Below are 19,946 nucleotides of genomic sequence, written 5' to 3'. Positions count from 1 at the left end.
AAATCCTCATGTTGTTCATTGTTTCCGTTATAATGATGGAGACAAAATCCCCTTGTTGTTCAATGTTTCCGTTACAATGATGGAGACAAAATCTCCATGTTGTTCAATGTTTCCGTTATGATGATGGAAACAAAATTCCCATGTTGTTCAATGTTTCTGTTATAATGATCGAGACAAAATCCTCATGTTGTTCATTGTTTCCGTTATAATGATGTAGACATAATCCCCATATTGTTCAATGTTTCCGTTATAATGATGGAGACAAAATCTCCATGTTGTTCAATGTTTCTGTTATAATGATGGAGACAAAATCCCCATGTTGTTCAATGTTTGTGTTATAATGATGGAGACAAACTCCCCTTGTTGTTCAATGTTTCCGTTACAATGATGGAGACATAATCCCCATGTTGTTGAATGTTTCTGTTATAATGACAAAATCCCCATGTTGTTCAATGTTTCTGTTATAATGATGGAGACAAAATCCCCTTGTTGTTCAATGTTTCCATTACAATGATGGAGACATAATCCCCATGTTGTTGAATGTTTCTGTTATAATGATGGAGACAAAATCTCCATGTTGTTCAATGTTTCAAACAACAGCACACACGACACAACATAGAAAACTAAAGAATAAACAACACGAACCCCACCAGAAAACTAGTGGTGATCTCAGGTGCTCCGGAAGGGTAAGCAGATCCTGCTCCACATGCGGCACCCATCGTGTTGCTTATGTAATAACAAATCCGGTAAATAGTCTAATTCGGTAGGTCACATTCATGAAAGGGAAGGGGATTGTTCTGTTATAATAATAGAGACAAAATACCCATGTTGTTCAATGTTTCTGTTATAATGATGGAGACAAAATCCCCGTGCTGTTTAATGTGTCTGCTATAATGATGGAGACAAAATCCCCAAGTTGTTCAATGTTTCTGTTATAATGATGGAGACAAAATCCCCATGTTGTTCAATGTTTCTGTTATAATGATGGAGACAAAATCCCCATGTTGTTTAATGTTTCTGTTATAATGATGGAGACAAAATCCCCATGTTGTTCAATGTTTCTGTTCTAATAAGGGAGACAAAATCCCCATGCTGTTCAATGTTTCCGTTATAATGATGGAGACAAAATCCCCAAGTTGTTCAATGTTTCTGTTATAATGATGGAGACAAAATCCCCATGTTGTTCAATGTTTCTGTTATAATGATGGAGACAAAATCCCCTTGTTGTTCAATGTTTCCATTACAATGATGGAGACATAATCCCCATGTTGTTGAATGTTTCTGTTATAATGATGGAGACAAAATCTCCATGTTGTTCAATGTTTCTGTTATAATGAATGAGACAAAATCCTCATGTTGTTCAATGTTTCTGTTATAATGATGGAGACAAAATCCTCATGTTGTTCAATGTTTCTGTTAAAATGATGGAGACAAAATCCCCATGTTGTTCAATGTTTCTGTTATAATGATGGAGACAAAAATCCCAATGTTGTTCAATGTTTCTGTTATAATGATGGAGACAAAATCCACATGTTGTTCAATGTTTCCGTTATAATGATGGAGACAAAATCTCCATGTTGTTCAATGTTTCTGTTATAATGATGGAGACAAAATCTCCATGTTGTTCAATGTTTCTGTTATAATGATGGAGACACAATCCCCATGTTGTTAAATGTTACTGTTATAATGATGGAGATGAAATCCCCTTGTTGTTCAATGTTTCCATTACAATGATGGAGACATAATCCCCATGTTGTTGAATGTTTTTGTTATAATGATGGAGACAAAATCCCCAAGTTGTTCAATGTTTCTGTTATAATGATGGAGACAAAATCCCCATGTTGTTCAATGTTTCTGTTATAATGATGGAGACAAAATCCCCTTGTTGTTCAATGTTTCCATTACAATGATGGAGACATAATCCCCATGTTGTTGAATGTTTCTGTTATAATGATGGAGACAAAATCTCCATGTTGTTCAATGTTTCTGTTATAATGAATGAGACAAAATCCTCATGTTGTTCAATGTTTCTGTTATAATGATGGAGACATAATCCCCATATTGTTCAATGTTTCCGTTATAATGATGGAGACAAAATCTCCATGTTGTTCAATGTTTCTGTTATAATGATGGAGACAAAATCCCCATGTTGTTCAATGTTTGTGTTATAATGATGGAGACAAACTCCCCTTGTTGTTCAATGTTTCCGTTACAATGATGGAGACATAATCCCCATGTTGTTGAATGTTTCTGTTATAATGACAAAATCCCCATGTTGTTCAATGTTTCTGTTATAATGATGGAGACAAAATCCCCTTGTTGTTCAATGTTTCCATTACAATGATGGAGACATAATCCCCATGTTGTTGAATGTTTCTGTTATAATGATGGAGACAAAATCTCCATGTTGTTCAATGTTTCAAACAACAGCACACACGACACAACATAGAAAACTAAAGAATAAACAACACGAACCCCACCAGAAAACTAGTGGTGATCTCAGGTGCTCCGGAAGGGTAAGCAGATCCTGCTCCACATGCGGCACCCATCGTGTTGCTTATGTAATAACAAATCCGGTAAATAGTCTAATTCGGTAGGTCACATTCATGAAAGGGAAGGGGATTGTTCTGTTATAATAATAGAGACAAAATACCCATGTTGTTCAATGTTTCTGTTATAATGATGGAGACAAAATCCCCGTGCTGTTTAATGTGTCTGCTATAATGATGGAGACAAAATCCCCAAGTTGTTCAATGTTTCTGTTATAATGATGGAGACAAAATCCCCATGTTGTTCAATGTTTCTGTTATAATGATGGAGACAAAATCCCCATGTTGTTTAATGTTTCTGTTATAATGATGGAGACAAAATCCCCATGTTGTTCAATGTTTCTGTTCTAATAAGGGAGACAAAATCCCCATGCTGTTCAATGTTTCCGTTATAATGATGGAGACAAAATCCCCAAGTTGTTCAATGTTTCTGTTATAATGATGGAGACAAAATCCCCATGTTGTTCAATGTTTCTGTTATAATGATGGAGACAAAATCCCCTTGTTGTTCAATGTTTCCATTACAATGATGGAGACATAATCCCCATGTTGTTGAATGTTTCTGTTATAATGATGGAGACAAAATCTCCATGTTGTTCAATGTTTCTGTTATAATGAATGAGACAAAATCCTCATGTTGTTCAATGTTTCTGTTATAATGATGGAGACAAAATCCTCATGTTGTTCAATGTTTCTGTTAAAATGATGGAGACAAAATCCCCATGTTGTTCAATGTTTCTGTTATAATGATGGAGACAAAAATCCCAATGTTGTTCAATGTTTCTGTTATAATGATGGAGACAAAATCCACATGTTGTTCAATGTTTCCGTTATAATGATGGAGACAAAATCTCCATGTTGTTCAATGTTTCTGTTATAATGATGGAGACAAAATCTCCATGTTGTTCAATGTTTCTGTTATAATGATGGAGACACAATCCCCATGTTGTTAAATGTTACTGTTATAATGATGGAGATGAAATCCCCTTGTTGTTCAATGTTTCCATTACAATGATGGAGACATAATCCCCATGTTGTTGAATGTTTTTGTTATAATGATGGAGACAAAATCCCCAAGTTGTTCAATGTTTCTGTTATAATGATGGAGACAAAATCCCCATGTTGTTCAATGTTTCTGTTATAATGATGGAGACAAAATCCCCTTGTTGTTCAATGTTTCCATTACAATGATGGAGACATAATCCCCATGTTGTTGAATGTTTCTGTTATAATGATGGAGACAAAATCTCCATGTTGTTCAATGTTTCTGTTATAATGAATGAGACAAAATCCTCATGTTGTTCAATGTTTCTGTTATAATGATGGAGACAAAATCCTCATGTTGTTCAATGTTTCTGTTAAAATGATGGAGACAAAATCCCCATGTTGTTCAATGTTTCTGTTATAATGATGGAGACAAAAATCCCAATGTTGTTCAATGTTTCTGTTATAATGATGGAGACAAAATCCACATGTTGTTCAATGTTTCCGTTATAATGATGGAGACAAAATCTCCATGTTGTTCAATGTTTCTGTTATAATGATGGAGACAAAATCTCCATGTTGTTCAATGTTTCTGTTATAATGATGGAGACACAATCCCCATGTTGTTAAATGTTACTGTTATAATGATGGAGATGAAATCCCCTTGTTGTTCAATGTTTCCATTACAATGATGGAGACATAATCCCCATGTTGTTGAATGTTTTTGTTATAATGATGGAGACAAAATCCCCATGTTGTTCAATGTTGTTATAATGATGGAGACAAAATCCCAATGTTGTTCAATGTTTCCGTTATAATGATGGAGACAAAATCTCCATGTTGTTCAATGTTTCTGTTATAATGATTGAGACAAAATCCTCATGTTGTTCAATGTTTCTGTTATTATGATGGAGACAAAATCCCTATTTTGTTCAATGTGTCTGTTATAATGATGGAGACAAAATCCCCATGTTGTTCAATGTTTCCGTTATAATGATGGAGACAAAATCTCCATGTTGTTCAATGTTTCTGTTATAATGATGAAGACAAAATCTCCATGTTGTTCAATGTTTCTGTTATAATGATGGAGACACAATCCCCATGTTGTTAAATGTTACTGTTATAATGATGGAGATGAAATCCCAATGATTTTGTTTTATGAATTTAAACGTTTACATTAATATGTGTGTACTTAACATAATTAAAATTAAAGCAAAGCAATCGGACAGAACAAAAGAAAGGTCAACATGAATATATCAGGTACATTTGGTTAAGATAATTAAAACGGAAATACATCGATATAATTTATCAACAGCATTCTAGATCCCAATCATAGGTTCGTCTTTCAATGATCGTAGGCCCATTCTTGGAATTTCATTAAGAAGACAAATCGAAGAGACTAACAGATCAACACACTACTTCCAGTATGGAGAGTTGGCGTGGTATGCTTCTCCTGATATACATGTATTACCCTCCATTTATACTCAGTAAAGTATGTCACTATAGTTCAAATTGCATTTGAGACATCTATTCTCCTATACATAAATCTAGAACTGCGATAACATGGCACTTATACGGAAAATTGAGACATAAACAAATCGGGATCGTAAAACATGTGTATTTTAAAACACTATCTTAACGTTTTTTGTGTTAGGAGCATCGGATCGCCACCTCCTCTTTTCAAACTAATAATGACCTTTAAATAGGACAAGCGTGACCTATATATTGCAACAGACAAATATCAATATTTAAATTGATAAGCTATAATTAGTCCCGAGGTAGGGAAAAGAGGATATGAATAAATTATTAGATTTTAATATAATGCAACCACTGACTAAGTTACTGAATAAGGACAGGTATGTTTTATGTCTTACATATTTGAGGTTCATTATTAACATAAACAGGGATTAACATAGTAATGCTGTCACAATGCCTTTTTTGCAAAATTTTTACGGATCTACTTTGTTGAATTGACTATTGTGTCCTCTTTATCATGGTGGTATTTTTGTTTACTCAGGAACAGTCTCTTATATGTATTGTAAGTATAAGTTGTACAAAATCGAACATGTAAAAATGTTGTTTGTTTATAGAAGAGGGACGAAAGATCCCAAAGGGTCAGTCAAACTCAAAAATCTAAAACAATCTGACAACGCCATGGCTAAAAATGAAAAAGACAAACAAACAACAGCACACACGACACAACATAGAAAACTAAAGAATAAACAACACGAACCCCACCAGAAAACTAGTGGTGATCTCAGGTGCTCCGGAAGGGTAAGCAGATCCTGCTCCACATGCGGCACCCATCGTGTTGCTTATGTAATAACAAATCCGGTAAATAGTCTAATTCGGTATGTCACATTCATGAAAGGGAAGGGGATTGTAGTTACGACGTAAGGAACATATCCGATATCATTTGTGAAACGGTTATTCCATAACGGTCAACCAACTCGTGATGGCGTCCGTAAAATTTACGAAGGGATGATTTCAACTTCACCATTTGGAACTCTTGGTTCAATAGCTTCCTTGTGAGCAGCAACCCTCTATCAAGAAAATCATGATAGGAAATGCAAGCACGGGAATATCGTATTAATTGGGAGATATATACCCCGTATGCAGGTGCTGCTGGAATGTTGCTACTTAGAAATGGAAAGTTCACAATTGGAAAGCTGAAATCATCTCTTTTGTCGTAAAGTTTTGTTTTCAACCGACCCTCATTGTCAATTTCTAGATGTAAGTCAAGATATGCGGCCGACTTAACTGTAACTGTAGTATCCTTTATCTCTAGCTCGATTGGATAGATGCGTTCCACATAGTCACCAAATTTTGAATTATTTAGTGAAAGAACATCATCTGTATAGCGAAAAGAAGAGTTAAAGGATATTGCTAACTTCTTATCTTTCTTCCTAAGAAGTTCCTGCATGAAGTCAGCCTCATAATAATAAAGAAACAAGTCGGCAAGTAGAGGGGCACAGTTTGTTCCCATTGGAATGCTGACAGTCTGTTGAAAAACACGTTCTCCGAGCGTAACAAATATGTTGTCAATCAAGAAATCAAGCGTCTTCATAATATCAGTTTCAGAGAATTTTTTGTTCGAATCAGAGTGATCCTTTACAAAGTAGGATTTATCCCTCCCTAAGACAAGATACTTATATCTACGTTGGCCATTCTTTTTTACGAAGCAAAGCAATACCAACTCTTTCAATTTGTTTTTTAGTTTGGAATGTGGAATACTAGTTTACAGAGTAGAAAAGTCAAATGTTTTAATACTGTTACAAGATGAAAGAGAGTTAGATTGTATGTACTCTAAAAGATCTTTGGAATTTTTAAGTATCCACATCTGATTCACGCCCCCTCTAGAATAAGCAGTTTCACAATAACTTTGAAGCCCGTCTTTGATTGCTGATAAAATAGATGTTAATAATTTAGAAAGAGGTTTCGTGAAGCACTTGGAAGACCCAGCAATATACCGTTGCTTGTAAGGACACTTATGTAGTTTAGGTATCCAATACAGTGATGGCAGATCCAGTTCTTCATCTTTGGTTGAAATTCCAAAGGAACACAGAACAGACCTATGATTATCCAGAATTTCCTCTTTGGTAAGTGTCGCGAGTGTATATGTTGAGTTTCCAAGTGAATTGTCAATACCTAATTCGTTTATCAAGCAGTTAATGTAATGAGTTTTACATACAAAAACGATGTTGTTTGGGGCTTTATCTGCGGGGACAACAACATATTTGTCATGGAGGTAGGATAGGTGTTTTGCAACATTTGGGTCTTTAAAGATTGACGTAGCATGGGAATTGATAGACCCATTCAGTTTCTTAATTCTGATTTGTATCAACGACCTCACTGCCTTAATCCATTCGGAAAGAGTGTCTACGTCTTCCTTCTCGCGCTTAGCCCATTGCCTGACATAATCCTCAACTGAATCCATCAACATTTTAAAGTTGTATTTCTAATTGATGGATTTAGGCTCACGATATTTCGGACCTTTCGATAACACATTTCGGAGAGAAGTGTTATTAACAATGTTGAGGTCACCGGTAATAACGTGGCCAGCAGGATTATATGTGATTTGGGAACTAGCACAAGTGCACTCAGGAAGTTTAGACTTGAAGTCGTCAATATCGAGATCCTGCAAAACGTGTTTGTAATTGAAAATTTTAGTTGCAATTGGTTTGGTATAGGTATAAGAAATGATTGGTACAGACTGGTCTTTGAAATAAGGAGGTATTTTCGATTGAACTAATATATGATGAAAAATATTGCCTAAGTTGACACCATCGATACCTTTGTTGGCAAAGGAAAGATGAAGGAAAGATCTTTTCTCTTTTTCATCTTTGCCAATGCGGACTGGCTTGAAAAGCCTGTGACTTGCAATATCCGAAATTATAGCTGTGATTTTGTATTGGTTTGAATGAGGGTTTGTAACGGTGGATTCCAAACATAAATTGAACAGAGAATGAAGTTTTGAAAGGGGTAATGAATAAAGTTTCGTGCGAATGTGATGAATACCTAATGGCTTTTGTATAAATGGCAGCAAGTCATTAATAGATACATCATGCAGAGAAGGGTGATGTATAATGACGATGACCATGACTGCGTCTACGTCGAGGAGTCGAGTTGAAAATATTCATCACATTCACCGAGTTACACGAAGGACTAGATAGAATACCTAAAAATAGTTGTCACGTGTTTGGTTAATTATAGTAATGTCGTTTCAATTGGGATATTGAGTTCATGCACGAGTGAACTCAGGTGGTTTAAAGTCATTCAAGCCATTGAAGTCAAAGTGTACAGTAGCATTTTGCCAAATAAATAATACTGTTAATTATAAAATTTAAACCACTAATATGGGGAAACCAGTTCAAGCTACTAAATACCTGGGTATTTTTAAGAACTTTCCATACTGTTATTTAAAATAAAATGTGCGCTTGTCTCTGCAAGTGGCGTCTCCCATGTAAGAGTTTGTGGTTATTTGATAAATATTTTATGTTCGTTTGAGTTTACGAATTAGAATTTAACAGTAAATACAAAAGCATAGAATACATATCCGAATATATCACTTATAATAGGTAAAGGTCAGAGTCTGACGATACATAACTAATTAAGAAGGAGAAGTTGAAATGATTTTTATTATAAATACTCAAAGATATAATATGTGGACCTATGACTGATAATGGGTCTAAAATAAAATATGCCATGTTGTAATCCATATATACTTTACGGTCGTTTTGATAATATAATTTAGGAAAGTTGAATCAATGTGTATGGCATTGACAATACGGATTATAAATTAATAGACACAGATCTGTTTCAATAATTGTTTATAACATCTTTAACATAAAATGAAATTTCATTAAAAGGGAAAAACTTGCTTTGTGCTTTACATATCTATGTTTTTCAAATTTGCATATCTGATTTCATAATGATCTGTGCATTTGTACTTATTGTTTTGTACTCTTCCGAAAGAGAACTACATAACATCAGACTTACCTGCATTCACAGCATCTGTATCTGTATTGTTTAGCTGTTCTTGTAACTCTATAAAAGATATCATATTTAGATATTCTCAAGAGAGATGTCTAACTTTCATAGAATTTGATCTTATATAAATATTTGAACGTAAGTTATTATATGAATACTCACTTTAAATTTGCCCAGACATTTGAATCTCATATCAAAAAGTAAAATCACAAAAAAACTGAAATCAGAGGAAAATTTAATCGGAAAGTCCATAATCACATAGCAAAATCAAATGACAAAACATATCTAAAACGACTGGACAAGAACTATCATATTCCTAACGTGGTACAGGCATTTTCAAATGTAGAAAACGGTGTTTGAATCTGGTTTTCTAGCGCTAAACCTCTCACTTGTTTCAAAATTATGCGCCCTAATTAGTCAATCTTTCAAAAGTGTCATTTTATGTCTTTGATCTCTTTTCTGATCAAATTTTTATCATGAATACTTTAAGGTATGATATTTTGGAAGCTTAACTAAACGAATTACATATATTTACATTGTTTATATATGTCGTGCAACCCTTTATTCTGATCTATCAAAAGTAAACCATATGTATATTCTAAAACCAACGTCGCTAACATTAGTCGATTACGTGAAAAAAGAGACACAATTGAAAGCAATTGATGGTACTGCAAATCACTGATTCGTTTTAGGGTTTGCTATATAATAATAACATGTCTACAAGAGAAAGAACCATTATTTAACATATAATGACTTAGTATTACCTTAGCCGTATTTGGCACAACTTTTTGGAATTTCGGGTCCTCAATGCTCTTTAACTTTGTACTTGTTTAACTATACAACTATTTTGATTTGAGCGTCACTGATGAGTCTTATGTGGACGAAACGCGCGTTTGGTTGATGCCACTGCTGGTGGACTTTTCGTCCCCGATGGCATCACCGGCCCAGTAGTCACTCATCGGTGTTGACATGAATATCAACATGATCAATTATGTGGTCTTTTTTTATAAATTTCCTGTAACAAAATATTGATTTTTTTGAAAATCTAAGGATTTTCTTATCCGAAGAATAGATGACTTTAGGCGTATAAGGCACATCATTTCGGAATTTTAAGTCCTCAATGCTCTTTAACTTTGTACTTGTTTGGCTTTATAACTATTTTGATCTGAGCGTCGCTGATGAGTCTTATGTAGACGAAACGCGCGTTTTGCGTATTGAATTATAATCATGGTACTTTTGATAACCAATAAGTATACGTGCGAATGGTTAATATCTATAGGAATCAAAACCATTTGAACAAAGGATAAGTATAGAGATCACGAACAGTATAACGCAATGTTATATGTAAATATAACTTACAATGACAAACCTAGGTATTTTGATTAGTTGTATTAGTGTAGCAGAAGTCAAATCCACAGAAGAGATGAACACGAAAACGGGAATAGTAGAAACAACTTTGTTAAATGTCTATTATAAATACAAACCTGACGTTCTCCTTAGGTTTCGGGTTTTCTTTTTTTTTGACAGTTTCTCTGCGTAAAAATAATGATCTTATTAACAATTTCATTCACATCTTATATGTGCGTTAAAATTGTAAATTATTATAAAAATCAAATAAAACAGTGTATTTCTAAATATAAACAAATCGAATTAGCTATGTTAAGATAATCCAAAAATATCGCAAATTAGTTTTCAAATTGCATTTAAAGTACTGATTTTTGATTTTCTTTCCCTATTTTAATTATTCAGGTGCTAAAGGTGGATTATAATAAACACAGTCATTTAAAATAGCTGTTTTCCTTGTATATGCCCTGCCAGGATGTTTCCCTTGTGATTGATTTTATAAGATTTTGATAATAGTTGTTAAATAAAGTTTGAACTACCACTTTTTAATTGAAAACTGCAGGTTCAAGTTTGTTTATTAATAGTTTGTACTAATACTTCATATATATGTCTATTATTAGTTTGTACTAACACTTCATATATATGTCTATTATTAGTTTGTACTAACACTTCATATATGTCTATTATTAGTTTGTACTAACACTTCATATATATGTCTATTATTAGTTTGTACTAACACTTCATATATATGTCTATTATTAGTTTGTACTAACACTTCATATATATGTCTATTAATAGTTTGTACCAACACTTCCTATATATGTCTATTATTAGTTTGTACTAACACTTCATATATACGTTTATTATTAGTTTGTACTAACACTTCATATAAACGTCTATTATTAGTGTGTACTAATACTTCATATATATGTCTGTTATTAGTTTGTACCAACACTTCATATATATGTCTATTATTAGTTTGTACCAACACTTCATATATATGTCTATTATTAGTTTGTACTAACCATTCATATATATGTCTATTATTAGTTTGTACTAACACTTCATATATATGTCTATTAATAGTTTGCACTAACACTTCATATATATATCTTTTATTAGTTTGTACTAACACTTCATATGTATGTCTATCATTAGTTTGTTCTAACATTTCATATATATGTCTATTAATAGTTTGTACTAACACTTCATTTATATGTCTATTATTAGTTTGTACTAACACTTCATATATATGTCTATTTTCAGTTTGTACTAACACTTCATATACATGTCTACTAATAGTTTGTACTAACACTTCATATATATGTCTATTATTAGTTTGTACTAACACTTCATATATATGTCTATTATTAGTTTGTACTAACACCTCATATGTATGTCTATTATTAGTTTGTACTAACACTTCATATATACGTCTATTATTAGTTTGTACTAACACTTCATATATACGTCTATTATTAGTTTGTACTAAAACTTCATATATATGTCTATTATTAGTTTGTACCAACACTTCATATATATGTCTATTATTAGTTTGTACCAACACTTCATATATATGTCTATTATTAGTTTGTACTAACCCTTCATATATATGTCTATTATTAGTTTGTACTAACACTTCATATATATGTCTATTAATAGTTTGTACAAACACTTCATATATATGTCTATCATTAGTTTCTACTAACATTTCATATATATGTCTATTAATAGTTTGTACTAACACTTCATTTATATGTCTATTATTAGTTTGTACTAACACTTCATATATATGTCTATTATTAGTTTGTACTAACACTTCACATACATGTCTACTAATAGTTTGTACTAACACTTCATATATATGTCTATTATTAGTTTGTACTAACACTTCATATATGTAGGACTCTAAAGTGCGATGGGGACGCTAAAGTACGATGGTCACGCTAAAGTGCGATGGTCTACGCTAAAGTACGATTCCTCTATACGCTAAAGTGCGATGGTCCACGAAAGTATAGGCGAGAGAATTGTACTCGGATTATGACGTTAACAGTCGTTTATACAAACCAAAAATGTATATGCCGGAACATAAATTAAGAACATTTGATTCACAACTTTTAAACCAAATGTCCATGAATTAATTTCAGACCTAACCGTGCTTCGTCGGCTAAAGCCACCGTGTTGATTAATTTCGGATGCTGGAAGAAGGACTTGTGTCCTGCAGTCGACCATTTTACTTTATAGATGCTAAATAGGTTGAAAATAGTATACGCATAGGTATCGTAGATCCTGCTTCTATTGGCAGCGAACGGATGCACTAAAATTATTGTTTACAATTCAGTTTACATTGCGGTCCCCGTTAAAATATTCTCGATTTTATTATAAAGTAACGTCAGGAAATTAAAGGTTCATGTTTTTCAGCGGAAATTATAAATTGTCGGCTTAAACATAGTTTGTACAGTGCAGGAAAATATAACATGTCTTTTTTACGGAAAAGAGAAAGCTCGACGAATATCGCTTTTTCTTGCATTTAAGAATAAAGCTAAACACCTTGTACAAATAAATGTTACTTAATGTATTCAGACAATGTGGTCGGTCTTATAAATTTAGAAACTATCACTATATAAGCTTACCGATAAATCATAAAGCCTATCACATATGCTATACCTTAGCATTCTAGCTTTTGCAAATAGACTATTTATTATTTTTTTTAAATCCATGTATTTATTATAAATGTTTTAAACCGTCGACCTTATCATATTGGTCCATCGCACGTTAGCGTGATATACCATAGTACTTTAGCAAACAAACAACCATCGCACTTTAGCGTGAGACACCATCGTACTTTAGCGTAGACCATCGCACTTTAGCGTGACCATCGCACTTTAGAGGACCATCGCACTTTAGAGTCCTACATATATATGTCTGTTATTAGTTTGTACTAACACCTCATATGTATGTCTATTAATAGTTTGTATTAACACTTCATATATATGTCTATTATTAGTTTGTACTAACACTTCATATATATGTCTATTATTAGTTTGTACTAACACTTCATATATATGTCTTCATTTAACAGCAAAGCTTTTTTTTCAAAACTTGCTATATCATTAGTTTATAAAAGGTCCTTTATGGTTTTGAAATCTCTTTAGAGTACAGGTATGTCATAACTTTTAATCAAATTATAACTTCATGTTTGGACTATAACTTCATTTGCTGGTCAATTGTGGGTAATTGTAATGACAATATTAACAAAAACCAAAATGTATTCAACGTATTTGACATTTTGTCTTTAAGATAAAAAAAAATCATTATTATAGTATAACGACGTCTTCATTGTTTTAGTAGCTATCCTTGATCCTACTAGAAATATACTACAAATTCTGAATCATTCTTTTACACATTTGGATATTTAATATCCAGTAGTAGATACTGGAATCCTGATTTGTACTGGATTTTAATTACTTAAAGTATAAATCTGAATTCTAATTTCTTTTAGTAGATATTGATATTCAAATGTGTACTAGGAAGATTTTGAATCTGCTGAATTCCAATTTAAACTGTAAACATATATTTAGGATTCTAGAAAGTCAACGCATTACTTTGCTTGTGTTGTAACTCATGAAATGCTGGTTATTTTAATCAATGATCCGAAAACACTGACAATTTTGAATAACAGCGTATACTGGCATTGCATTATCACATATTCTATTAAATCTGGAAAACTTTGATTATCTGAGATACTTATACATAATATAATTAAAGCAAGAAGCGGAAATGCCATAATTATTCATCCCTTTTAAGTCGAAAAGAGACTGCATATATACCAAAGTTCATATGAAAAAAGAGGAAAAGACAATAAGATTTTTTAAAGCAATTTCATAGAATCAATAACTAAGAACAAACTTACCCAAATGTTAGTTCCCCAAACAGTTTTCCTATTTCTCCCTCTGCTACTGACTTTTTGGCATATTTGACTGATGGCATAATAGGAATCTTCATTTCTTCTATTTGATCGATTTGTGACTTTATTTGTTTTAGCTTTTGTAACAACTTCGTAGTATCTTTTATACCCTGGGTGTCTTGATAAAATTTCTGCTGCTCCTTTGCCTTATCCAAAGCTGTTTTTAACTCATTGCCAACAGACTGTAAGGTTTGAACATTCCTTCTATCTTTCTCCTTTACAGTATTAATCAGACCTTCGACTTTCTGATCAATCATCTCTTTCAAGTGTCTGCCTTCTCCTTTTATAGCCTGGATAACTTTCTGTACATCAGCTTGATATGTATGGGTACCTTGGTTAATATCTGCTATCTTTGACTGCAAGTTTCTCATCTTCATGTCGATCACCATTTTGATCTCAGCTTTGATTCCCTCAGTTGATTCCTTGATTTCAGCAAAGTCATGTGATTTGTGTTTTTTAATCACACATATTTTACAAATCGGCGTACTACATTCCATGCAGTAATAAATAAAGTTTTCATCATGTTCTTTACAATATTGTTTAACTTCCGGGTTTATATTTGAACCACTTAGAAATGTATGGTTTTTGCTCATCTTTGTCCGTAAATGAGATATTTTACATCCATCACAAAACAGCTGGCCACACTGTTCACAATAATTATGCCCAGGTCCGGAAACACAAATTTCACACGTTTTAGAAGCAGCCTGGGCCATTTTGATTTTTTGTTTGTAAGTTGTTATGACAAGGTTATTTAAATCCCGGCCATATACGGAGATAGAATAACTTTTTTTCCGGATCAGTAATGAATTTTCGTTTAATAAAAGGTAAAAGTCTTTATTATTCCTATCATAAATCATTATTGTCATTATTGTTTTTAAAGGATTAACTGTCATTTGTTAGAAGGATAAAATTAATGTAATCAGTTGATACTGTTGTAAATTATCACTTCAATCCCATGATTTAATATACAAGTAACAATTAGTGGTTATCCTATATTTAATATGTTTTAATAGTAACATGGCAATTGATATATTTGGAATTGGGCTACATTAAAAATAAGACACTGGTTCTAAATTTTGACTAAACGATATAATTTTGTTGCTTCGTTTACTCTACATTTATTTTAATTCAAAGTATTTTTTGAATATCGTGTAATTTACAGTGTGACATAAAGGAATTGCAAAAGCATCGAAGTTTTGTCGATGCCCCGATGGTACACTTGGCCAACATTTTGTCATATGTATATATATTTGGGCACCAAAGCTTTTCGCTTATGACGTTCTTATTCCATTTAAAAAAAACGACTAAAAATTATTCTTTTTATAGGAAATTTGACCGACTTCAACTGTTTCTTTGTAACCATGTACACATGAAATAGGTAAAACATTTCTTGTGATAAAATAGTCAGATATAAATAGTCGATTAACAGTTGATTTACCTTTGAGGTCAACAACATTGAATATGTTGATTTATTTAACTACTCCATTAGGTGTATTTGTTAAAGGGATAATACAGTAAATAAAATAACGACGATTACATTTCTATAGCATATCAGGCGATACACTAGTCAGATATAAATAAATGTATGTAACAGGTATTATCGATGTTATACACGTTAAGATATTACACATGGCTATGTATTCAACTATCCCTATATTTGTTACTGTTAAATGCTAAATATGGTGATAATAGTGAACACATTTTCATATCTAATATAAATCGATTAGGAAGAGACAAACAAAAGTAAACACAAAAAAGTAATTGAATTGCATAAGCTCTTGATATTAAAAAGGTATAATATAGTTGCATAGTAAATTGACAAATGACGCGGACAAAATGGCTTTCCTTAGAAGATTGAAATGGACCATTATAGCAATAAGTTGTTGTGATATAATTACTGAGTTATGTTATATATATATCAGGATATATGGTTATATGCATTTGTTACTTTTTTTTACTTTTATTTTGCACTACTGATGTCGACAAGTTCACGGTAGGTAATAGTGTCCAGCTAGGATCGTGGTTTTTCGGTTCATTTATTTTTAGTGTAGTTCTGGCATTTTCGAGAGATAAAACATGGGATGAGTTCAATTAACTGCTACTTTGTAATTATTGTAGTTTTTTACATTACAACCCATCTTATATTGAATACTATACATGTATTGTTCAACAAAGAAGCACAATTTCCTCGAATTTAATCACAAAAATCAGAGTTTGGTATTGTCCTGTATTTCGAGAGCAGCTGTGAAATCGTCCGGGTTTTTAAACAAATGGTCCGTTTTTTTTATCGAACATTTGAATAAGAAAACAGGTATCATAGACTTCAAAAAAATACTTTTTTAGTTTATAACTGTAATTAAGTGAAGGACAATATTATATATTCCCAATAAATCATGAAAAACATATGACTACGTTAATCAAAATGAAGATTTTTTCCAATTAAATGCAAAATTTTGTGTTCGAATGGCGTTCTACAACTACTTCAAAGTGTATATTAAGAAATTACCTTATCCTTTAGTAAACGGTGTTCAGGAAAATAGTTCAGTGAACCCATATTCATTTTACCTTCATTTCATGTTACTTTTGATTTTACAATTAATAATATTTCCTATGGTGAAACCTGGAGATTAACTGAAAAGGAGTAAAAAGCATAACAGACAGCAGTAAAGAATCAGAAAAATGCTACGATAAAAAAGATATTCTTCTAAAGGGGGCATGTCTCGCCCCAAGAAAAAAAATCCATTAATAATAATATTTAAAAAAACACACACGTAATCCACTCAATTGTTACTGCCATTGAAAATAAAGTTGGAATAAAATTTCATATATAATCAACAATGAAATGATTAGTGCATTAGCCTAAATATGATCCTTTCGAAATCATAGAAAAAGCAAAATGTGTATATTATATGCTTTCACCAGCTAGATTTCCCAGTGTTTTAGTAGTAGCATTTACACATTTTCAGTTTCCATTTCTTAAACAATAAAATAAATAATACAAGACAAATAGTGAATGAAATATTTTGAATGTATACTCTTTTGAAAACAAACATACATCTCACCTTACACAATATGATTAGGAATGTACGTCTCAATTCGAATTGTCTATGCTTACATTTGATTGTTGACATTACGAATAAATTCTGTACATGCAATTTATAGGATGTGAGAAAAAGAAAATATACAATTATACGCACTCGACTCGAAATAGCCCGGACTGCTCTCGAAAAAGCCCGGACATGAAGAAATGAATTTAGTCTCAAAATGTCGTTTTCAATGCAATAACAATATTTTGTAAATTGTCTGTATATCTAAGGATATATATATTCCATGTATGCAATTCCGTCGATATTTACATTGGTATGTGTACGAAAATGACTTTATTCTGTATTTTGGAATAAAAGCATTGTAAGGCTAAATATAATTTAATTAACTAAAAACAATGTTAGAATGATGATATCTTTTTATCTCAAATACTAACATATTCTGTATAACCTTATTTATCATATACTTAGACTAAATAACATATGATTTGTACTGTATGATAATAGCATTACTGAATTAATGTAAATTCCATATTTTTCGAATTGGTGATTAGCGGGTTGATACATGTGATATGAAAAGTTTTTCACATGCTTCGATTGTTATCTCATGCCTTTCCGTAACGTTATCACATGGCATTCCGGTGATACTCGGCAAATTCCGTAAAATACACCTCATTGCTACGTTTTCAGTGAAAAACATTACGAAATAGTGTTCAAAACAATTATTTAGATACTGAAAAGTATATTGTGTAAAATAATAACAAAAAAGAAAAAAAAAACAAACAAACAAAAAAGTTATTAAATAAATGGATTCTTTATAAGTTGCAAACATAATTTAGAAAGTTACTTTTTTTGTTGATTTTTCCAAACAGTATTCATTGATCATTATGTATATTGTTGGGTTTTTTTTTTTTTGGTTTGTCGAGTCGTCCATAATAAAAATGTGTTCTCCTCTGTTGAGGCATATGGTAGAAAGATTTGATACCGAATGCACTAAATCTGGGTCCGACGTCCGTGAACTTTTCAATCTTTGAACTTTTATTTGGGAACCACGTAAAAAGGATCAGTATATTAATCTGTTCTTTTTCTCCATTGTTGAAGCATATGATAAAAAGATCATCACATGTCATTTTTCATATCGCATGTATTATCAGCCCTCGGTCAATATCAGCCCTCGAGCCATGCGGATTCATCATACTAAACCTCATAATTAAGATAAATGAATTGTAAATTGTACTTCAATCCAAATAATTCGGCAAAACGTTTAACTTCCTTGCAATGTCCCTATTCCCTGAAAAAAGTGCTCTCTGATTTTAGAGGGAAACTATGTCAATGTTTATAACTAGAATAGCGTTTGTTTTAATGTTTAATGTTGAATATCATCCCTCTGTTACACCATCTTGTCAAACTTTAGACTTAAGAGTGAAATCATTGAGTAGGTTTGTTCGTTCTCTCTTCGTTCGTCTATCGCTTTTTGTGATTAAACAATCTTGTCACGTCAATACAACTGGAAAATCCTTAAAAGTACAAAGAATCTAAATAAAAAACGCCAGTATGTTTTTTGTCTTCATGATCCTCTTCAATGACACTCAAATCTCTACTTGGTAGCCAATTGAATCACAAAGATTGATCAACACTTTACAAGCTTTGCCACAAAAATAAAAAAAATCGAAGTCGGAGACACAACGTATATAACAAGGTTATCCTATGATAGAAGCACATGCATTTCAGTGAAGATCAAATCGCATTGATCCATTTTGGATGGATCAGAGCAATGTAATTGACATCAACTTGGGGTAATTCATGTATTTAGAAAGTAATATGTTCGTGTGGATATACAGGGTACAACATGTAAGTGTTTCTTACAGTGCATGCATTTAGTGGTTGAAAAAAACTATTAACTACTTCTTACTTGATAACATGTACTTTGTTTTACTTGTATATGCGTTACGAACATTTGTAGTAATATGGTAAAAATTAAGAAATCTGAATTTTAAAAACACTGATACAGCTTCTACTTGCTTTCAATACTCGTACACGTACCATTGACGCGGTTTCGTCTGAAATGGCAGATATTCCTTTATGAACAGACAAAACAAATACTTCGAATACGACACATCAAAATTTTTGTACTTATGAATAGCCTTAGTCTTTGTTCTCTGTCAATTTTAATAAGAGATGTTTAATTTATTAGTAATTGAAAATCTCATTTACCAGAAGATACGGAAATCTCTACATTGCAAGACACAGAATTTATAGACTAGATCGTAATCAAAGAGGTAAAAATGATATACGGCCCTGACTAAATCTTTTTTGTCTTTTCCTTGCAACATTTTGAACATTTTCATTCAACATGAATCAATAACTCATTTATATAACAATTAGTCTCATCCTTAAATTTCTTATACTTATACCAAACCATTTGCAACTAAAATTTTCAATTAAAAATACGTGCTTCAGGATCATGACTTAGATCACGTTAGTACTCGTGACTACAAATCATCAATAACATTTTTCAACGAAATGTTTATCCGAAGATCTGAAATATCTTGAGTATAAATCCAACAA

At 32.2% G+C, this 19,946-nt stretch overlaps 1 protein-coding gene across 1 annotated transcript; it reads right to left on the bottom strand.

The window, feature by feature from the left end:
* Positions 1-9,028: 9,028 nt before the first annotated feature.
* On the bottom strand, positions 9,029-15,300 carry LOC143043833 (tripartite motif-containing protein 46-like). The gene is made up of 3 exons (XM_076216013.1): positions 14,281-15,300; positions 10,508-10,555; positions 9,029-9,080 (listed from the first exon to the last, which is right to left on the bottom strand). The coding sequence occupies exons 1-3, from the start codon at positions 15,225-15,227 to the stop codon at positions 9,029-9,031; spliced, it is 1,047 nt and encodes a 348-aa protein (XP_076072128.1). The 5' UTR covers positions 15,228-15,300.
* Positions 15,301-19,946: the final 4,646 nt, after the last annotated feature.

The sequence above is a fragment of the Mytilus galloprovincialis genome, chromosome 8 (genome assembly GCF_965363235.1).
Source record: "Mytilus galloprovincialis chromosome 8, xbMytGall1.hap1.1, whole genome shotgun sequence".
NCBI lineage: Eukaryota > Metazoa > Mollusca > Bivalvia > Mytilida > Mytilidae > Mytilus > Mytilus galloprovincialis.
The sequence above is the reverse complement of the archived record's forward strand: the minus strand, read 5'-3'. Positions and strand labels throughout refer to the sequence as shown.